This window comes from Doryrhamphus excisus, linkage group LG6, assembly GCF_037039965.1.
Source record: "Doryrhamphus excisus strain RoL-2023G ecotype Guam linkage group LG6, RoL_Dexc_Guam_v1.1, whole genome shotgun sequence".
NCBI lineage: Eukaryota > Metazoa > Chordata > Actinopteri > Syngnathiformes > Syngnathidae > Doryrhamphus > Doryrhamphus excisus.
This window is the reverse complement of record NC_136362.1, coordinates 3,457,962-3,480,299: the sequence shown is the minus strand read 5'-3', so window position 1 is coordinate 3,480,299 and position 22,338 is coordinate 3,457,962. Positions and strand designations below refer to the sequence as shown.

The 22,338-nt window shown below is 39.7% G+C and overlaps 1 protein-coding gene and 1 long non-coding RNA gene across 2 annotated transcripts; one reads left to right on the top strand and one right to left on the bottom strand.

The window, feature by feature from the left end:
- The first annotated feature begins 885 nt into the window (after positions 1 to 885).
- lonp2 (lon peptidase 2, peroxisomal) lies at positions 886 to 19,801 on the top strand. The gene is made up of 17 exons (XM_058088149.2): positions 886 to 1,207; positions 3,032 to 3,167; positions 3,241 to 3,351; positions 4,167 to 4,298; positions 4,359 to 4,481; positions 4,570 to 4,733; positions 5,609 to 5,703; positions 9,322 to 9,440; positions 9,526 to 9,665; positions 13,553 to 13,694; positions 13,780 to 13,930; positions 15,370 to 15,496; positions 15,943 to 16,073; positions 17,895 to 17,980; positions 18,257 to 18,464; positions 18,543 to 18,733; positions 19,347 to 19,801. The coding sequence occupies exons 1-17, from the start codon at positions 975 to 977 to the stop codon at positions 19,575 to 19,577; spliced, it is 2,520 nt and encodes an 839-aa protein (XP_057944132.2). The 5' UTR covers positions 886 to 974; the 3' UTR covers positions 19,578 to 19,801.
- On the bottom strand, positions 17,504 to 21,390 carry LOC131138872 (uncharacterized). The gene is made up of 5 exons (XR_013627477.1): positions 21,252 to 21,390; positions 20,813 to 21,004; positions 19,945 to 20,029; positions 19,314 to 19,602; positions 17,504 to 18,471 (listed from the first exon to the last, which is right to left on the bottom strand). It is a non-coding gene; the product is annotated as an uncharacterized LOC131138872 (long non-coding RNA).
- Between the last annotated feature and the right edge of the window lie 948 nt (positions 21,391 to 22,338).

The window sequence follows — 22,338 nt, the reverse complement described above, 5'->3', positions numbered from 1 at the left end:
ACAACAACCAGACGTCTGCAAAGTCACAAATGGTTTTGTTTGGATTGAATATAGATTGATTAGTTTCATAGATTTTTTTGTTTTTTTTGTTTTTTTTACATGCAAGATACTGAATTTATTTATTTTTTGGAAATGTATAATGATGTTATATATGATAATACTTTTATGAAAGAATAATTAAATTGCTATTTTTATCAACTTAAACTGTGTCTTTCTTTTTTTCTTATTTATAATATTGAATACACAATAAAATGTAGCTCATTTCTGTAATGGTGACACTAATAGCGCACATTAATTCTTAAACATTTTGTGACAATTTTCCAAGTCTCTCAAGTCGTTAGATCATGACTGAAGCATACTAATAATTAGTTATGTTTAATTATACTACTTAAAAGTAATCTTTACTTGACATACTAAGTGGTGCCTGAACATAATTGTTTAAAGTTTTTTAATAGCTTGTAATTATTTTATGTCTACAAACAATAAAACAATGAATATATGAGTATATTGGATAATATTTTAGTTTTATTTATTAATAATTGACTTAGAAAGTAGCTTTAAAAGAGCAAATGTCCCCGATTTATAAACAATTGCGCGCAATGAATTGTCATGTGTCCTTCACGGCTTGCCGTTATAAAGCAGGAAATGTACAGGAAGTTGCGGTTATAAATCAGGAAATGAAAACGGGGTATTTATTTAAGACATAAAAGTAGCTAAACTAGCTTAAATGTTTTTAAAAGTATATTATCGTAATCTGGATGTTCAATGTTACATGTATTTTATAACTCTGATTCAAATCTGAAATTCTAAAATGTTTCGTATGGGTTTAAAACCTCCTAAAAAGGTGCTATATAGTTTTACTTTGAAAGGCATAACAGGAAGTGCTTGGAGTTCCCGGATGAAAGTTTTGACAGCGCAAAGTCACGTTTTTTTAATCGTGGCATTACGGTAACTTCTCCTTAAACTGTGGAATAATGTCGTCCTTGAACGGGATTAAGATACCGAACCGTCTTCCCTTGCTCCTGACCCACGAAGGAGTGCTTCTCCCGGGTTCCACGATCCGATTTAGCGTGGATACTCCTCGGAACATGCACTTGATCAAACAGCGTCTGCTGAAGGGGACTTCGCTGAAAAGTACCATCATTGGAGTGATTCCCGACACCAGGGACCCCCAAAAGGACACGGAGGACCTGCCTACTTTACACAAGTAATACTCATCATTACACACTTACTTGGCACCCATATTTTTTTTAGCACCCACATAGTTGGAGGTGAGCCCACTTAGATAATGTGTAACATATAAATATGTCCTCGAAAAACAATATGGATAATATGTTCCTAGTTGTGATTGGTGCAAAGTGCAACTTAAAAACAACTAAGTACACACAAAAGTGGACTTTAACCCGCAGTCCAGCGCTTCAGTCTGACTAAACTAATAGTACATGTTTTTTTATTTCCTGTTACTGGAAAAAAACATATTTTTTATGCTGTGTTAAATGATACAGGATGATATTTTTAAGTTTTTTTTAGGTAAAAAAAAACACATTTATTCATTTTCTACCACTCACAAGAGTCAAAGGGGTGCTGGAGCCTATCCCAGCTGTCTTCGGGTGAGAGGCCAATCACAGGCACATATAGACAAACAACCATTCACACTCAAATTGGAGTTGCTAATTAACCTAGCATGTTTTTTTGGAATGTGGGAGGAAACCGGAATACCCGGAGAAAACCCGGGGAGAACATGCAAACTCCACACAGAGACGGCCGACGGTGGGATTTAACTCCGGTCTCCTAGCTGTGACGTCTTCGCGCTAACCACTCGACCGCCGTGCAACCAATACCAAGAACTTGTAATTTTGCTAATAAAAATGAAATTCCTAAGTAAATTTCAAAAGTCTTTGAAGGGACTGTCAAGTCGAGTCCAAACCACTTGTAAAGAGCTAAGTTTCTTGTCGGAATCTGTCCACCACTAAAAACTCTAAAGAGTTACGTGTCTTGCATAATTAGAAGGCGCTGGTCCATAAAGGCTGGGAAGACTGCAGGGCAGACCTGGAAGTGTCAATAAGAATGAGAGACTGCAGGCTATTTTTTTGATTGATACGGAATCCTGTAAACTTCAAAATGTAAAGATGTTGAAAAAATTGCAAGAAATTTGTATTTTTTGCAATAAAAAGTAAATGATGTTTAGTAAATTAATACAACAATTAGTTTATGAATCTGAAGTTTAATGTTTCAATCAATGGAGTCATGAGTTAGTCCATAGATCAGGGGTCTCAAACTCAATTTACTTGGGGGCCACTGGAGCTCAGGTCCGGGTGAGACTGGTCCGCATCAGGTTTTCCCCCCCCAAAAAACAAAAATCACATTTATTAAAAACAAAAAAATTAAAAAAACTTTGCTTTGGTTCTGATTTTCTACAAGAAAAACATAAGATGAAAAATAAACAAATCAAGAATAAATAAAATCAATCAATCAGTAATAAATAAATATAATAATAATAATAATAAAAACTTAAGAAACCACATATAGTTGGTGGGTAGACAAATTATTTTTTTCATATTAAAATGAACAAAGCATTATTAGAGCCCTGTAGACATGACAAAACACGACTATAGTCACATTTATACTTTTTATTTACAACCTATTACGCAACTGCAGGGTCTTTAGCCACATGCTAACTCGCAAACTAGAGCGCTAGCGACCTAAACGGTAGCCTTCAAGTTATTTTCTTTCAACTTAAATCGCCCAAAAATTACCACTTCCACACGGATAGGGAGGATAACTATTAACAGTTATTTAACCTTTAACATGAACATGAATCAAACGTAATAATTTTATCTGGGTACATGATACCATACAGCATCCATATCAAGGCGGGGGCATCAAACTAGTGTCCTGCGGGCCACATTTGCGATCACATAGCAATCTGATGACTGGAGTAATAATAATAATAATAATAATAATAATAATAATAATAATAATATATTACCGACTCTCATGTTGTCATCACACAATTTTTGTGTGTCTGTAGAATCGGTACCGCGGGGATCGCGGTGCAGGTCGTGGGCAGTAATTGGCCGAAGCCCCACTACACCCTCCTCATCACCGGATTGTGCCGTTTCAGCGTGTCGAGCCTGCTGACGGATCGACCCTTTGCGTTGGCGGAGGTGAGTCCTGGAGAATGATGTGAAAATATCGTATAAAATATCGCTCATCATCTGTCCCATCTGGAATTTGCAGGTGGAACAGTTGGATAAACTGGAACATTACACGACCCCGGCAGGGGGGGGCACGGCCGAAGATGGAGACCTGCAGGAGTTGTCCCAGAAGTTCTACCAGGCTGCGTTACAGGTGCGTGTCAGGAGTTGTGTTTTTGGTTATTGCTATTAAATTGGACCTATTATGCATATTTTTATCATTTAGTATTGAGTTATGGACTCAATAAGCACAGAAGGCTTTCTAGATCTTTCAGAATCTACACCTATTCCAGATGGATTTTTTGGCTATTGCTATTAAATTTGACCTATTATGCATATTTCTATCATTTAGTATTGAGTTATGGACTCAATAAGCACAGAAGGCTTTCTAGATCTTTCAGAATCTACACCTATTCCAGCTATTTTTTTTGGTTATTGCTATTAAATTAGACCTATTATGCATATTTCTATCCTTTAGTATTGAGTTATGGACTCAATAAGCACAGAAGGCTTTCTAGATCTTTCAGAATCTACACCTATTCCAGATGGATTTTTTGGCTATTGCTATTAAATTTGACATATTATGCATATTTCTATCATTTAGTATTGAGTTATGGACTCAATAAGCACAGAAGGCTTTCTAGATCTTTCAGAGTCTACACCTATTCCATCTAAATTTTTTGGCTATTGCTATTAAATTGGACCTATTAAGCATATTTCCATGCCTTAGTGTTGAGTGATGGAATCAATAAGCACAGAAAGCTTTCTAGATCTTTCAGAATCTACACCTATTCCAGCTGGATTTCCTTGGATTTCCAAATAAGAAAAGACCTCTCGCATTCCGACTTTGTCGAGATAGCAACACCGTGCTATGATGAATGATGGGCTCTTGGATTTAGCAAACTGCACGTTCCGGCCGTAATCCTAACTACCGCATGCGTGTGTGTGTGTGTGTGTGTGTGTGTGCAGTTGCTAGGTATGTTGGACGTGTCTGTTCCAGTGGTGGCCAAATTCCGCCGTCTGTTGGACAGCCTTCCCAAGGAAACTCTTCCGGATGTTGTTGCGTCTATGATCCGCACCTCAAACAAGGAGAAATTGCAGGTAAGAACATTTCCGGGTGTCAGTGTCAGGAAAAAAAAAGTGTTGCGCTTTTCCATGAAGGTCCTGGACGCCGTTAGCTTGGAGGAGCGTTTTAAGAAAACACTTCCCATGCTGACCAGACAAATCGAGGGTCTCAAACTGCTGCAGAAAACCAGGAAAATGATGCCCGGTCAGGAAAAGACGGTAACAAGGAATTCAATCCCCCCCCCCCGTGTTTCATTTAGCAACATCTGCAGTCCAAAAAAAAAGTGTTTGTGTGGCGTCCCTCCAGGTGTTAACTGTGCGCAAAGGCGGGGTCCTTCCGGGACGGCAGTTTGATCTAAATGAGGAGGATGAAGACGAGGATGGGGACGACACGACCTCCTTGGAGAGGAAGGTTCATGGGGCCAACATGCCTGAAGCAGCTCTCAGGGTTTGCATGAAGGAGCTTAAAAGGTGAACATGTCAATTCAAGCTCTTGGTGTCTTGGTGATGATTAAGTTTTATTTATGTTTTTGAAATATCTCATAATATCTCAGATTTTAGGGACGTGTTCTAGAATGCATTTTGATTGATGGGTTGTGTTAGAGCAGGGGTCTCAAACTCAATTTACCTGGGGGCCACTGGAGCTAGGGTCTGGGCAAGGCTGGGCCGCATCAGGTTTTCCAAAAAAAAACAAAAAAAAAAACGCATTTATTAAAAACTGAAAAATTAATAAACTTTGCTTTGGTTCTGATTTTCTACAATAAAAGCTCTGATAAAACATTCCACTGTTCTCAGATATCTTAATTTTTATTTTTCTACACAAAATAAAATGAAAATAAATAAATATTAAAATAATATATTAAAATAAATAAATATTGCGCAACTGCGGCGTCTTGAGAAACATGCTAGCTCGCAAACTAGCGCGCTAGCAACTTAAACGGTAGCCTTCGAGTTATTTCCTTTAAACTTAAATCACCAGAAACTTACCACTTCCACACGGATAGTGAGGATAACTATTAACAGTTATTTAACCTTTAACATGAACATTAATCAAACGTAATAATTTTTTTCTGGGTACATGATACCATACAGCATCCGTATCAAACTTGCATTAAAATTTCATATCAAGGCGGGGGCCTCAAACTAGTGTCCTGCGGGCCACATTTGGCCCGCGGGCCGCATGTTTGAGACCCCCCGTGTTAGAGCATAACGAGTGGATGCCATGAATGCCGTTTTTTTTGGCGGGTGGTCTGCTATTCCGATAAAACATCCCTGACAAATATCGGTCATAAACTGTAATATTGTCTAATATAATATCTAATATGCGTATGTTCATCTGATTGAAGATTGAAGAAGATGCCGCAGTCCATGCCGGAGTACGCCCTCACGAGGAACTACTTGGACTTGATGGTAGAACTTCCATGGAGCAAAAGCACCAAAGGTAAAAGAAGAAAAAAAAAAAAATATATATATATATATTTATATATAATACAAACAAACGCTGCCTCCCCCCCCCCCCACGCATACCTTCAGGTGTGAGAAGGTGACCTCTCCACCTTCATTGTAAAAATGTCAGACCTCATCATGACAGCGCCGGTTGGGAAAACATCTTCATAAGTACTTCGGAATGTGCCAATAAATAAGATCCAGTACTTCTAAAACAGATTACGCTCATTTTTCGACCCTTTGTATTGAGTTGTGGGCTCCTGTAGAGCAGCGGCACACAATAACCTTTTTAGATTCTGTAGAATCCAAGATAAGATAAGCCGCTTGTACTCCAATGAAATACTTTGCTCAGACGAAATGCATTATGAAACTTTTACTAAACATGAAATTTTTTTGAGTGTTAAGTTGCTGTGTGATGAGTTAAGCGTTCTTTGTAAGAGTCGGACTGAAATCCTGATGTAACTTTGTGTCTGCCCGCCACTTTGTTACCGTAGGAAACACATTTTTAGCCACACGAAAAATATTAAATTTCTCAATAAGAATTCCTACTTTGCTGAAATTCACTTATCACTGTTGGGTCTTGGAACAAAATAATCACAATTAACTGTTGTTACTAAATTGTGGATTATGTATGATACAGTTAACAAGATGTCTTGCATGAAATCAGTGGTATAAGTATAATATATAAAGTATACCTTTTGAGTGTTAAGTTGCTGTGTGATGAGTTAAGCGTTCTTTGTAAGATTCGGACTGAAATCCTGATGTAACTTTGTGTCTACCCGCCACTTTGTTACCGTATTACACATTTTTAGCCACACGAAAAATATTAAATTTCTCAATAAGAATTCCTACTTTGCTGAAATTCACTTATCACTGTTGGGTCTTGGAACAAAATACAATTAACTGTTGTTACTAAGTTGTGGATTATGTATGATACAGTTAACAAGATGTCTTGCATGAAATCAGTGGTATAAGTATAATATATAAAGTATACCTTTTGAGTGTTAAGTTGCCGTGTGATGAGTTAAGCATTCTTTGTAAGATTCGGACTGAAATCCTGATGTAACTTTATGTCTACCCGCCACTTTGTTACCGTATTACACATTTTTAGCCACACGAAAAATATTTAATTTCTCAATAAGAATTCCTACTGTGCTGAAATTCACTTATCACTGTTGGGTCTTGGAACAAAATAATCACAATTAACTCTTTTTACTAAATTGTGGATTATGTATGATACAGTTAACATCATGGATGAGAAGTACTTGCATAAAATCAATAAGTATAAGATATAAGTATAAGTATATATAAGTATAAAATATGCATAAGATTTGTGTATTAACGGAGATAAAAGAAAATACAAAGACAAAAAAAAAATAGCCCTCTCAGATGAAAAGCCCGACATTGCAATGAAGTCCACAACCCCTGACCTCTGACCCTGACTTCCTGACCCCCCTTGTCATGAGGTTTTACTGGGACGGGGAACAACAGCTGTCTTGGAGATGTGAGGCAGCGTCCAACGAGGAGAGCAATAATGTCATATTGAACAAGACTGTTGACGTTTTCATATTTCATCAATGTCCATTTTCCAAGAAACACTAAACGGTCTTTTGGGCGCTATTGTGTTTTCTACACCATTACCCATTACCCAATGCCCAGTGCAAGTGTTTTGCACCATGTGGAAAAAGTTGATTCATGTCTTTGGAGAGTTACTGCAGTGTTGAAGTATTTGGCCGCGTTGTTTTCAGTTCTCACTACTGTTAAACATGTGGTTCTCCTGAGTGTGACTGTGGGGGCCGATGGAAGCCTTCAAATTTCATAAAAACATGTCCGGATTTCCTGACCTCATTTGCTCTGTCATTCCGCACAGCCGTGAGTGGCTGCTGACATGAGCTTCATAGATACGTACATAAGTATGAAGGTTCCATATCGATGCAGTACATTGGGACATGCAGTATATGCATATATTCATATATATCGTACTTGCCTGTAGAAAAAAGTTACCGTATTTTACGGAATATAAATCGCACTTTTTTTCATAGGTTGGCTGTTCCAGCGACTTATACTCCAGAGCGACTTATGTATGTTTTTTTTCTACCTAATTATGCATTTTTGGCCTTCTGCGACTTATGTATGTTTTTTTCTACCTACTTATGCATTTTTGGCCTTGTGCGACTTATACTCCAGTGCGACTTATGTATGTTTTTTTCTACCTAATTATGCCTTTTTGGCCTTGGGCGACTTATGTATGTTTTCTTTCTACCTAATTATGCATTTTTGGCCTTGTGCGACTTATACTCCAGTATGACTTATGTATGTTTTTTTCTACCTACTTATGCATTTTTGGCCTTGTGCGACTTATACTCCAGTGCGACTTATTTATGTTTTTTTCTACCTAATTATGCCTTTTTGGCCTTGGGTGACTTATGTATGTTTTTTTCTACCTAATTATGCATTTTTGGCCTTGTGCGACTTATACTCCAGTGCGACTTATTTATGTTTTTTTCTACCTAATTATGCCTTTTTGGCCTTGGGTGACTTATGTATGTTTTTTTCTACCTAATTATGCATTTTTGGCCTTGTGCGACTTATACTCCAGTATGACTTATATATGTTTTTTTCTACCTACTTATGCATTTTTGGCCTTGTGCAACTTATACTCCAGTGCGACTTATGTATGTTTTTTTTTTCTACCTAATTATGGATTTTTGGCCTTGTGCGACTTATACTCCAGTGCGACTTATGTATGTTTTTTTTTTCTACCTAATTATGGATTTTTGGCCTTGTGCAACTTATACTCCAGTGCGACTTATGTATGTTTTTTCTACCTAATGATGCATTTTTGGCCTTGTGCGACTTATACTCCAGTGCGACTTATGTATGTTTTTTCTACCTAATGATGCATTTTTGGCCTTGTGCGACTTATACTCCAGTGCGACTTATGTATGTTTTTTCTACCTAATGATGCATTTTTGGCCTTGTGCGACTTATGTATGTTTTTTTCTACCTAAGTATGCATTTTTGGCCTTGTGTGACTTATACTCCAGTATGACGTATGTATGTTTTTTATACCTAATTATGCATTTTTGGCCTTGTGCGACTTATGTATGTTTTTTTTCTCCCTAATTATGCATTTTTGGCTTTGTGCGACTTATACTCCAGTATGACTTATGTATGTTTTTTATACCTAATTATGCATTTTTGGCCTTGTGCGACTTATACTCCAGTGCGACTTAAATATGTTTTTTATACCTAATGATGCATTTTTGTCCTTGGGCGACTTATACTCCGGAGCGACGTATAGTCCAGAAAATACAGTATATACTGCCTCATATCAAATCAGCAATATTGCTAATAATAATAATATTACAGCAAAGAGAGCTCTGACATTCCCATTTCTTGTTCCGGCATTCCTACATAGAACTTCCTTAAGGTCCAACAGTGCAAAATGGGAATTCTTGGTGTTGAAACTTTGATCAGGAATGGATACCTGTTCAGCTGTAGGGTGGAAGTTCTACTCATATATCAGCCGTCATTCATTCATTCATTCATTTCAATAGGAATGATGACGTCATAGTGTGATGCTATTTATAGCTTTGTCTGCATCTTTCAGACTGCTTGGATATCCGAGCTGCCCGGACTTTAATGGATAATGATCACTACGCGCTGGACAAGCTGAAGAGACGCGTGCTGGAGTACCTGGCTGTTCGACAGCTCAAAGCTTCACTAAAGGTTCCACTTTATTATTATTATTATTATTATTATTATTATGATTTGGATGTTGCAGTTTTTTTTAAGACTTTATCCGTGTTGCTAGGGTCCCATCCTTTGCTTTGCGGGACCACCAGGAGTTGGTAAGACCAGTGTTGGCCGTTCCATCGCTAAGACTCTCGGCAGGGAGTTCCACCGTATTGCTCTCGGCGGCGTGTGCGACCAGTCTGACATTCGGGGCCACAGGTATGTGTTTTTCAGTAGCATACAGACCCAATTCAAGACTACGTTGCTACGTTGGGGGATATCCAAAGAGAGCCACATAAGCGCCATAAAATAGGAGAAAGTACCAAACAAAAGGTTGTCTTTTTTTTAAACGTCTGTTAGGACCATTAAAAAAAAATACGGCCATAATTTGGGTCACGCCGACCGTGTTTGTAGCTCTGCCAAATCAGCAGTTGGCTTGACAGGCTGTTGAATGGCACCGTCGACATGGCTGCACAATTGGACCATGTCGTTTAACAACTACACTTGAACTCACCGCTCAGCAATGGAATCTATCGTTCTATCGTTCTATCTATCCATCCATCCATCTATCACCCGTATCTATCTATAGCTATCGTTATATCGATCTATCCATCCATCTATCATTCTATTGACCTATCGTTCTATCCATCCATCCATCCATCTATCGTTCTATCTATATCTATTGTTCTATATATCTATCTATCTATCTATCCATCCATCTTTCTATCTATATCAATCATTCTATCGTTCTGTCTATCGTTCTATCCATCTATATCATTCTATCTATCTATCCATCGTTCTATCTATAGCTATCGTTATATCGATCTATCCATCCATCTATCATTCTATCTATCTATCCATCCATCCATCGTTCTATCTATATCTATGGATCTATCTATCTATCTATCTATCCATCATTCTATCTATCCATCCAGCCATCGTTCTATCTACCTATCGTTCTATCCATCCATCCATCTTTCTATCTATATCTATCGTTCTGTCTATCGTTCTATCCATCCATATCATTCTATCTATCTATCTATCCATCCATCGTTCTATCCATCCATCTATCGTTCTATCTATCCATCCATCGTTCTATCTATATCTATGGTTCTATCCATCTATCGTTCTATCTATCTATCCATCGTTCTATCCATCCATCCATCGTTCTATCTATATCTATCGTTCTATCGATCTATAGTTCTATTTATCTCTATTGTTCTATCCATCCATCCATCCATCCATCGTTCTATCTATCTATCTATCTATCTATCTATATATTCATCTATCGTTCTATCCATCCATCCATCTTTCTATCTATATCTATCGTTCTGTCTATCGTTCTATCCATCCATATCATTCTATCTATCTATCTATCTATCCATCGTTCTATCCATCCATCCATCGTTCTATCTATATCTATCGTTCTATCGATCTATAGTTCTATTTATCTCTATTGTTCTATCCATCCATCCATCCATCCATCGTTCTATCTATATCTATGGTTCTATCTATCTATCTATCTATCTATCTATCTATATATTCATCTATCGTTCTATCCATCCATCCATCGTTCTATCCATCTTTCTATCTAGATCTATCATTCTATCTATCTCTATTGTTCTATCCATCCATCCATCCATCGTTCTATCTATATCTATGGTTCTATCTATCTATCTATCTATCTATCTATCTATCTATCTATCTATCTATCTATCTATCTATATATTCATCTATCGTTCTATCCATCCATCCATCGTTCTATCCATCTTTCTATCTAGATCTATCATTCTATCTATCTCTATTGTTCTATCCATCCATCCATCCATCGTTCTATCTATATCTATGGTTCTATCTATCTATCTATCTATCCATTGTTCTATCTACCTATCGTTCTATCCATCCATCCATCTTTCTATCTATATCTATCGTTCTGTCTATCGTTCTATCCATCCATATCATTCTATCTATCCATCCATCCATCCATCGTTCTATCTATCCATCCATCCATCCATCGTTCTATCTATATCTATGGTTCTATCTATATATCTATCCATCTATCATTCTATCCATCCATCCATCTTTCTATCTATATCTATCGATCTATCGTTCTGTCTATCGTTCTATCATCCATATCATTCTATCTATCCATCGTTCTATCTATATCTATGGTTCTATCTATATATCTATCCATCTATCGTTCTATCTATCCATCGTTCTATCCATCTATCTATCTGTCATTCTATCTATCCATCCATCCATCGTTCTATCTATCTATCTATCCATCCATCGTTCTATCTATCCATCCATCGATCCATCGTTCTATCTATCTATCGTTCTATCTATATCTATCGTTCTATCCATCCATCCATCTATTGTTCTATCTATATCTATCGTTCTATCTATCTCTATTGTTCTATCCATCCATCCATCTATTGATCTATCATTCTATCTATCTATCTATCTATCTATCTATCTATCTATCTATCTATCATTAGAATAAAGAGGATGAGACTGTCACTCATCATTAATGTCCTCAAAGACCTAAAAAAAGTAAGAACACCATAAAACTCCAAAAGAAATGTAAAAAATAGATATGAAATTGTCATGGAAAGCCTGCTTCTCTGCTTCTTGTCATCCAGGTTGAGCGTAATGAAGACTAGAAAGCACCTCTTCACCTCTCCAGAAACCATAATTATAATTGGAATAATTAAAAATGTCATCCCATATCTCATTGCTGGCTACCGCTTTTCTAGTCAAGGCTTAAAGAAATCAAAGAAAAGCTTATGTAGTCTGCCCACGTCTGCTTTAGACCTCTTCTGTATTTGAAAGAGACTAGTTCCAAATGGAAACCATGTGTGGAGCACACCAACCGTGAGTGACATGAACTTCTAAGATCTTGCAGGAATCAAGCGTGGATTTATAGAACCTTTAAATGCCATCTTACTCGGCCTTCTTCAAATAAAATTTGACACTAATGAATTCCCAATGGTTTCTCAACACAGAATGTGTGAAGGGTATCTCTTAATGTTACCGTTGAAAGCAGGGGTGTCAAAACTACCGCCCGCAGGCCAAATGCGGTCCACCGTGCATTTTTAACTGGCCCGTATTCAAGTGTAAAATGAGAATAGAGTATGGCGCACACACATGTGCTTCTCAGGTCAAACACTAGGTGGGGCTAGAGTCTCAGAATGCGATGACAGAATAAATAATAAAATAATAAAATAATAAAATAATAAAATAATAAAATAATAAAATAATAAAATAATAAAATAATAAAATAATAAAATACAAAGAAAATAAAATAAATTTTAAAAAAGAAAATTGATGGATTTTTTTCTCCTTTTTAAATAAATTTTAACCACAAAAAAAAAGAAAATTGATGGATTTTTTAATTTTTCCTTTTTTTATTTATTGTTTTAACCACAAAAAAGAAAACTGATGGATTTTTTTCTCCTCTTTTTAATAACTTTTTTAACCACAAAAAAAGAAAATTGATGGATTTTTTTTCTCTTTTTATTTATTGATTTATTTTTTTAACCACAAAAAAGAAAATTGATGATTTTTTTCTCTTTTTTTAATTTATTGTTTTATTTTTTTAACCACAAAAAACAAAAGAAAGACAATTGATGGATTTTTTCTTTTTCCTTCTCTTTTTTAATTAATTGTTTTTAACCACAAAAAATATAATTGATGGATTTTTATTTTTTTTCTCTTTTATTTATTGATTTATTTTTTAACCACAAAAAAGAAAATTAATGGATTTTTTTCTCTTTTGTATTTATTGTTTTATTTTTTTAACCACAAAAAAAGAAAATTGATGATTTTTTTCTCTTTTTTTAAATTTGTTTTATTTTTTTAACCACAAAAAACAAAAAAAAAAACAACTGATGGATTTTTTCTTTTTCTTCTCCTTTTTTTTAATTAATTGTTTTTAACCACAAAATATAATTGATGGATTTTTAATTTTTTTTTCTCTTTTTTATTTATTGATTTATTTTTTTAACCACAAAAAAGAAAATTGATTGATTTTTTTCTCTTTTTTTATTTATTGTTTTATTTTTTTTACCACAAAAAAAGAAAATTGATGGATTTTTTTCTTTCAGACGTACGTACGTTGGCAGCATGCCGGGCCGCATCATCAACGGTTTGAAGACAGTGGGGGTCAATAATCCAGTTTTCCTCCTGGATGAAGTGGACAAACTGGGGAAAAGCCTCCAAGGCGATCCTGCAGCTGCACTGCTCGAGGTCAGATTCCTTTTCATCACCTGAACCTTACCCTAAGATGACCTTTTCTGGAAAAGCTAAGCTTCGGATCTGGATCTCCCCGTAGGTGCTAGACCCGGAGCAGAACCACAGCTTCACAGACCACTATCTCAACGTGGCGTTTGATCTCTCTCAAGTGCTTTTTATCGCCACTGCCAACACCACGGCGACCATTCCCCCCGCCCTCCTGGACAGGATGGAAGTGCTGCAGGTGCCGGGTGAGTTCAGCGTTGGGGGGGGGGGGGGGGTCGCGCCGCTCACAACGTTAGCACGAACATCAAACGTGTACTGCGAGTGTGTTGTCCAGCTGTGTGTCCAATCACGATTAGATACGCCGATGTTGCGTACGTTATGCAACGTGATGTGCTGCAAGGTCAGATTTGGAACCGGTCGGTGGTAAAGTGTTGATTAGGATTTGATTAGGATCAGTAACTGTTACATTTGTTCACTTCCTGCTTTCCATAATATAGTTTTTTTTATTAATTTTTTTTGTTTTTGTTTTGGACCTCTGAACCCAGCAGCTTATTAAATTAAATTAAGCTTATTAAATTCTACCCCTCCATCTGGTACTTTTACAATCAGTAACTGTTACATTTGTTCACTTCCTGCTTTCCATAATATAGTTTTTTTAATTAATTTTTTTGTTTGTTTTGGACCTCTGAACCCAGCAGCTTATTAAATTAAATTAAGCTTATTAAATTCTACCCCTCCATCTGGTACTTTCACGATCAGTAACTGTTACATTTGTTCACTTCCTGCTTTCCATAATATAGTTTTTTTTAATTAAATTTTTTTGTTTGTTTGTTTTGGACCTCTGAACCCAGCAGCTTATTAAATTAAATTAAGCTTATTAAATCCTACCCCTCCATCTGGTACTTTTACAATCAGTAACTGTTAAATTTGTTCACTTCCTGCTTTCCATAATGTAGTTTAAGTTTTTTTTTAATTAAATTAAATAAAATATATATTTTTTGTTTGTTTTGGACCTCTGACCCCAGCAGCTTATTAAATTAAATTAAGCTTATTAAATTCTACCCCTCCATCTGGTACTTTTACGATCAGTAACTGTTACATTTGTTCACTTCCTGCTTTCCATAATATAGTTTTTTTTAATTAAATTTTTTTGTTTGTTTGTTTTGGACCTCTGAACCCAGCAGCTTATTAAATTAAATTAAGCTTATTAAATCCTACCCCTCCATCTGGTACTTTCACAATCAGTAACTGTTACATTTGTTCACTTCCTGCTTTCTTAATACAATTTAAGGTTGTTTTTTTTTTTTTATTCCGTACCGAAGTACAAGGTGATATGGCATTTTTAGCTAATTGGTTATTTTTAGCCTTATGCATTATTTTAGCTGTTTGAAGATGAACTATATCAGCAAGTTGAAGTATTTGTGATTTTAGAAATAAGGAGTTAGTATGTTCTCTGTAGGCGGCATTATGAATTATCCTTACTGGCCTTTTTTTGCAGTACATTTAGCGAGTGAAGATTGCTTTTACAGTTATTTTTATAGTTATCCGTCACACTTTCAATGTCTACACCGTCTATTTGTATTTGCTGGTGTCCTTTCTGCTGTTACTAAACAACATGATTTTAGTTTTACTTAAGTTCAAGGACAAAATTCATGTGAATAAAATGACGGGATTTGTGTTTCAGGCTACACCCAGGAGGAGAAGGTGGAGATAACTCACCGGCACCTGATCCCAAACCAACTGGAGCAGCACGGACTAACGGATAAACAACTGCATATACCGGCAGACACTACAAAGGAAATCATAAACAGGTACAGGCTAACTTCAGGGAGACGTCCGGGACACCTGTCTATTCCCGAAACGTACCAGGATATTGGGTTGGAAGAGTCTGTGTGAGGCCTCGCTTCCATGCGAGCACAGCTGGTAGCTCGCATGGAATTCCGCAGAGTCGTTATCGGAGGCCGTCATTAAGTTGTCAAGGGCTTGATTGACTATTTGTATCTCGCTGGCACGGAGCGAGAACATCTGTCAAACTAATACGCAACCGTCATCCATTAGACAGGTGGTCTTCCCGTTTATGGCGTTCCCGGCTTACGAACGCACGCCCATGAATTCATTAGAGACTTCATTTTGGTTTGGAAGCACTCGACTGACTTGAGAACTAGCTACTAGCATGCGAAGGCGTAGGGGTGTCCAAAATGCAGCTCCGGGCGCCATTTGCGGCCGGTGCTCCTATTGATATTGTTTATCCCGACAGGTACACGCGTGAGGCGGGCGTGCGCTCCCTGGAAAGGAAGATGGGAGCGATCTGTCGAGCCGTGGCCGTGAAGATCGCTGAAAACCAAACAGATTCCAAGAGCGAGGATTTGACCTCTGAGAGTCAAGGAGGTGAGATGCCGCAGATGAAGATGATGACCTCCACTACTTGATAGGGTGGACTTCCCCTACTTGATAGGGTGGACTTCCCCTACTTGATAGGGTAGACTTCCCCTACTTGATAGGGTAGACTTCCCCTACTTGATAGGGTAGACTTCCCCTACTTGATAGGGTAGACCTCCCCTACTTGATAGGATGGACCTCCCCTACTTGATAGGGTAGACTTCCCCTACTTGATAGGGTAGACTTCCCCTACTTGATAGGGTAGACCTCCCCTACTTGATAGGGTAGACCTCCCCTAGTTGATAGGATGGACCTCCCCTACTTGATAGGATGGACCTCCCCTACTTGATAGGGTAGATTTCCGCTACTTGATAGGATGGACCTCCGCTACTTGGTAGGATGGACCTCCGCTACTTGGTAGGGTGGACCTCCGCTACTTGATAGGATGGACCTCCGCTACTTGGTAGGGTGGACCTCCGCTACTTGGTAGGGTGGACCTCCGCTACTTGGTAGGGTGGACCTCCGCTACTTGGTAGGGTGGACCTCCGCTACTTGGTAGGGTGGACCTCCGCTACTTGGTAGGGTGGACCTCCGCTACTTGGTAGGATGGACCTCCGCTACTTGGTAGGGTGGACCTCCGCTACTTGGTAGGGTGGACCTCCGCTACTTGGTAGGGTGGACCTCCGCTACTTGGTGGGGTGGACCTCCGCTACTTGGTGGGGTGGACCTCCGCTACTTGATGGGGTGGACCTCCGCTACTTGATGGGGTGGACCTCCGCTACTTGATAGGGTGGACCTCCGCTACTTGGTAGGGTGGACCTCCGCTACTTGGTAGGGTGGACCTCCGCTACTTGGTAGGGTGGACCTCCGCTACTTGGTAGGGTGGACCTCCGCTACTTGGTAGGGTGGACCTCCGCTACTTGGTAGGGTGGACCTCCGCTACTTGGTAGGGTGGACCTCCGCTACTTGGTAGGGTGGACCTCCGCTACTTGGTAGGGTGGACCTCCGCTACTTGGTAGGGTGGACCTCCGCTACTTGGTAGGGTGGGCCTCCGCTACTTGGTAGGGTGGGCCTCCGCTACTTGGTAGGGTGGACCTCCGCTACTTGGTAGGGTGGACCTCCGCTACTTCATAGGGTGGACTACTTGATAGAGTACACCTCCGCTACTTGATAGGGTGGACCTACGCTACTTGATAGGGTGGACCTACGCTACTTGATAGGGTGGACCTCCACTACTTGGTAGGGTGGACCTCCGCTACTTGGTAGGGTGGACCTCCGCTACTTGGTAGGGTGGACCTCCGCTACTTGGTAGGGTGGACCTCCGCTACTTGGTAGGGTGGACCTCCGCTACTTGGTAGGGTGGACCTCCGCTACTTGGTAGGGTGGACCTCCGCTACTTGGTAGGGTGGACCTCCGCTACTTGGTAGGGTGGACCTCCGCTACTTGGTAGGGTGGACCTCCGCTACTTGGTAGGGTGGACTTCCGCTACTTGATGGGGTGGACTACTTGATAGTGTACACCTCCACTACTTGATAGGATAGACCTCCACTTCTTGATAGGGTAGTATCAAGTGATTTTAAACAGACCATTTTCTTGGTTAGCATGAGATCCGAGGAAATACTGCTGGAATAGGTGCACGTTCTAGAAGATCTAGAAAGCTTTGTGTGCTTGGTTATTTTGTGTAGCTGCTCTATAGGAGTCCACAACTCAATACAAAGGTCCCCTTGAACTGGAACCATGTGCTTCAGATAACGTTCTTCTCGGTTCAGCTTTGTTGAAGCTCCTGTCTGTGAGGGGGGGGGGGCTAATGCGTTATTATTTACTGAACAGATAAGACGGCACCCCCGGAGATGCCCATCGTGATCGACTATGCGGCCCTCAAAGACATCCTTGGAGCGCCGGTCTTCGACATGGAGGTAATCAGATCATTCCGGTTAAGTTCCTAAATCCTCGCTTCCAAAGTGGACAACTGGATCTCCAAATGTTGTAACCCCCCGCCCCCCCCCACAAAAAAAAAAAAGATTGTTGTGAGTCTTTGAACTCGACATCTGCTCTAAATCATTTTTATTTTGATGCACCTCCCGTTATGTCACTCTTTTTTACACATTTATGACCTCATTTGGAAAAGAGGACTTCTTTTATTGAGGTCTGCCCCCCCCCCCCCCCTCGTAAAATGTATGTGTGTGGTTTAGGTGTCGGAGCGTCTCACCCTACCCGGCGTGGCCCTCGGTCTTGCCTGGACCCCTTTTGGCGGGGAGATCATGTTCGTGGAGGCCAGTCGAACGGAGGGCGAAGGTCAGCTGACGCTCACGGGGCAGCTCGGAGACGTCATGAAGGAATCGGCGCATCTGTCAATCAGCTGGCTCCGAGCCAACGCCAAAACCTACCAGCTCACCAACAGTGAGTCCTGTAACGGCACACGACACGGGACTTTCACATGCGGCGATACGAGTGTGGACGTTTGTTTGTCGCCGGCAGTGGCGGGGGGGCCGGACCCGCTAGAAGGCACAGACATCCATCTCCACTTCCCCGCCGGAGCCGTCACCAAGGACGGCCCCTCTGCCGGGGTTACCATAGTAACCTGCCTGGCCTCTCTGTTTAGTGGCCGACTGGTGCGATCCGATGTCGCCATGACCGGAGAGATCACGCTTCGAGGGCTGGTGCTGCCGGTGGGTCACCACACACACACATGCATGATGATGTACGGTCGCCCCTCGCCGCACCGCAGTTTGAGGATCCCCGCCACATCCCGTCGCTCTTTTTCAAAAAAGAATGCATAAACGATTGCGGTTTTCGATGGATATCGGAGTCACGGCGTGCCAAATCCTAGCTCACAACTATGGTGTGTTCAAGGACCACCAATTGAAGTGGGAAAAAGGATCATCAGACATACACATGTAAAAATGGCAGCCATTACAGCAGTGGGAAATTACATTTTTAACATATTTATACATTTTCATAGACTTATGGTAATTGTGATGTTTTCTAATTTTTTGAAAAATAATTATAATTTTTACAAAAATATGCATATTTACGTAATCCTGTATGCTGTATGTCGCCTACTTTATTCTCTTCTTTGAATGTTCCAAACAGAAGCGACCTTTCAACCAATCAAAAGACTGCTGTGCGTAGCTCCACCCCTTAAGTGCAGTACCCATGCCGTCCACCGACAGAGGGAGCCAAACATTCGCTTTGTTTCACTACATTGCTTTTAACAACCCGGAAACGCCACAGAATGCGTGTAAATACCTCAACCAATCAGACGTCTCTTGCCTTCCTCAGGTGGGCGGGATCAAAGACAAGGTCCTGGCGGCGCACAGGGCGGGCGTGAAGCGAGTCATCCTCCCCAAACGCAACGAAAAGGACCTGGACGAGCTGCCGGCGAACGTGCGGGCCGACCTCGACTTCGTCACCGCCGGCGACCTGGACCAGGTGCTGAACGCCGCCTTCGACGGAGGCTTCCCGGGGACGGTCGGCACGCACGCGCTGCCTCAGCTGAGTAGCAAGTTGTAACGCAGCCGCTGGTGCTGCGCGCCACCTAGGGGCCGAAGGCCGTAATGACACACATGTAAATCTGACTAGGGATAAAGAGCATATAAAAGATGAGTCAAATGGAATCAAATTAAAGATGTTTTAGAGGTTTGTGACGAAAATAAAGACGTTTGAACTTCTTATATTTCCTGATGAGTCTGTCAGCTGAAGTGTTTTTGTTTTCCCATAAAACACACAGTAATGTCAACCATGTGTAGTCGGGGTGTTTTTAATAGAATATTTTTTATATGAAAAGCTTATTGGACTAAACAATGTAGTGGTGCAGTGTAGAAATATGAAAAACAAATGTCATTTTATGGGAATAACAATATAAAGAAAATGTACATACATACGTATGTGCTGTGATTGGCTGGCCACCAGTCCAGGGTGTACCCCGCCTCTCGCCCGAAGACAGCTGGGATAGGCTCCAGTTCCTTGTGAGGAAAAGCGGTAGAAAATGAATGAATGAACATACATAAACATACATACATACACACATAAATATATACACACATGTTCACATCTACTCATAAACACATACACACATATATAGTATATATATATGTACGTATATGTGCACATACAATACATACATACACAAACACACATAGTATATATATGTTCATATCTACACACATCTATATATGTATGTATGCATATATATATATAGTACATGCGTACATACATATATATAAGTACACATACATATATAGATATGTTCAAATCTACACATACCTACATATATAGATATATATACACACAACATACATACAGTATATATACAACATACATACATATGTTCAAATCTACACATACATAAATGCATCCATATATAAACATTTATACCTACATATACATGCATACACACACATACTTACACATACATACATACATATGTTCGTATCTACACACACATATGTCTATATATATAGTACATACATACATATATATGTTCAAATATACACATACATACATATATATGTTCAAATATACACATACATAAATGCATCCATATATAAACATATATACCTACATATACATACATACATACGTTCATATCTACACACACATATCTATATATGTATGTATATATATAGTACATACATACATATATAAATACACACACATACATATGTAGGTATATATAGGTCATATGTGTATATATATATATATATATATATATATATATGTATATGTGTGTGTGTGTGTGTGTCCACCTGTTGATGCCGACGTTTGACGACCCTGCAAACCAGGAATCCAGAACGTAGAGGCAACGTAAAGACTCTGCTCCCCGGATAAAGGCTCTCAGAGACGGCTTGTCGTGCTGCCTCAGTCCCTTCCGGAACCAGCGGACGGTGTTGACCACCATGTTGCCAGCCTGCTTTAAATCAGGCGGGCTGAGAAAGTCCCTAGAAATAAACAGCAGAAACACATACGTATGTCTTCTACGTTGTTTCGGTGATATAGTCCATCGATGTATTTACTGAACAAGTGGAGTTTTCAGACTAACGTTAGCGGCCAGGGCTAAAGTTAGCCTAGCTCCATTAATTTAGCCTTACACTTAAGCCTCTTGACCAGCCGTGATTACATGTGTGGTCAGCGGGGTAACCACAGCCTGTAAAGTAAACACACGAAAACAAAGCGTGTCCAAGTCACCTTCGGAAGGCGTGGATAAATCAGCAATCTTCCCAAAATAAGGCTCGTCTAAATCAACGCTCCCCCAGACAGACGTCCATTAGCACAGAAGCTAATACCGGTCGGCTGTGCAAGACTTCCTGGTGCTCGTCAAAATCCCCGCCCACTCCCAAGACCCGAGAAGAAACGGAGCGCCGTGATTGGTCAGCACTCGTCATGTGCCTTTTGGCCGCCATTGAATGGCGAGCTGTCATTGGCCATCCACCGCGTGGGAACGTACACAACTTTAGCTAGGCTAAAAGAAGCTAATGGCTAAAAGAAGCTAATCAGAGGTTTGGAGTTGAGTTCCGGCTGGAGTTCCGTTTCCCGTTACACCCAGGGGTGCCGACGGGAATTCTGGGTCTCATGAAAAAATAGTTTTTTAATAATGGTATATTATTCGTACATACATGGAATTGCACTAACTTGTTCCTGGTTCTACAAGGTACCCGGATGAGCACGTACCTCTGCGCCGATTTATCGATACTGTATGAACAACCACTTTTACGAAGTATGGCCACTGTTTTACTTGCTTATTTCCAACAGTTTGGGTATCTAAATACAGTACTAACGTACTGATTTGCGTAAACTTTTTATAACCTTTTAAATGTGCTTCTTTTCTACAGTTATTAGAGCCCTGCAGACATGAAATTGTTGTTCAATCTTCCAACACCAGGGGTCACTGTTACTCCAGAATGTCCATGCCTCGGACTGCAGTGGTGCTGCATGCATCAGGGACATCAACAAAGGTGAGTGAGCAATCTGCTATGATGTGACTGTTTTACCATCAATTTAACTGTTTTCACTATCCAGATCTTTTGCAAAAGAACCTACTAAAACTCAAATTACATGTGTTTTCATAAAAAACTCACTGTACATAACCAATCAATGAAAAGTTAGTACGTTATGGTGTTATACAATGTGTTTACTCATTTCAATGATTTATTTCTCCTCGTGCTGCCCAGTTGAATAAGCATCTTTCTCATTTATTCAGAGTGATCCATGTTTGTGGTCAAGTTTGGGATCATAACAAAGCGGAAAGACCCTTTCGACGTGCCGTGAGATCAGG

What these genes read in the sequence shown, in the direction of transcription:
- lonp2 (XM_058088149.2), top strand. Translation starts at nt 975, where the DNA reads ATGTCGTCCTTGAACGGGATTAAGATACCGAACCGTCTTCCCTTGCTC. An exon ending in CAAACAAGGAGAAATTGCAG is followed by an intron (nt 4,299 to 4,358) that starts GTAAGAACATTT and finishes TTTTCCATGAAG; the next exon opens with GTCCTGGACGCCGTTAGCTT. An exon ending in CGCCGGTCTTCGACATGGAG is followed by an intron (nt 17,981 to 18,256) that starts GTAATCAGATCA and finishes TGTGTGGTTTAG; the next exon opens with GTGTCGGAGCGTCTCACCCT.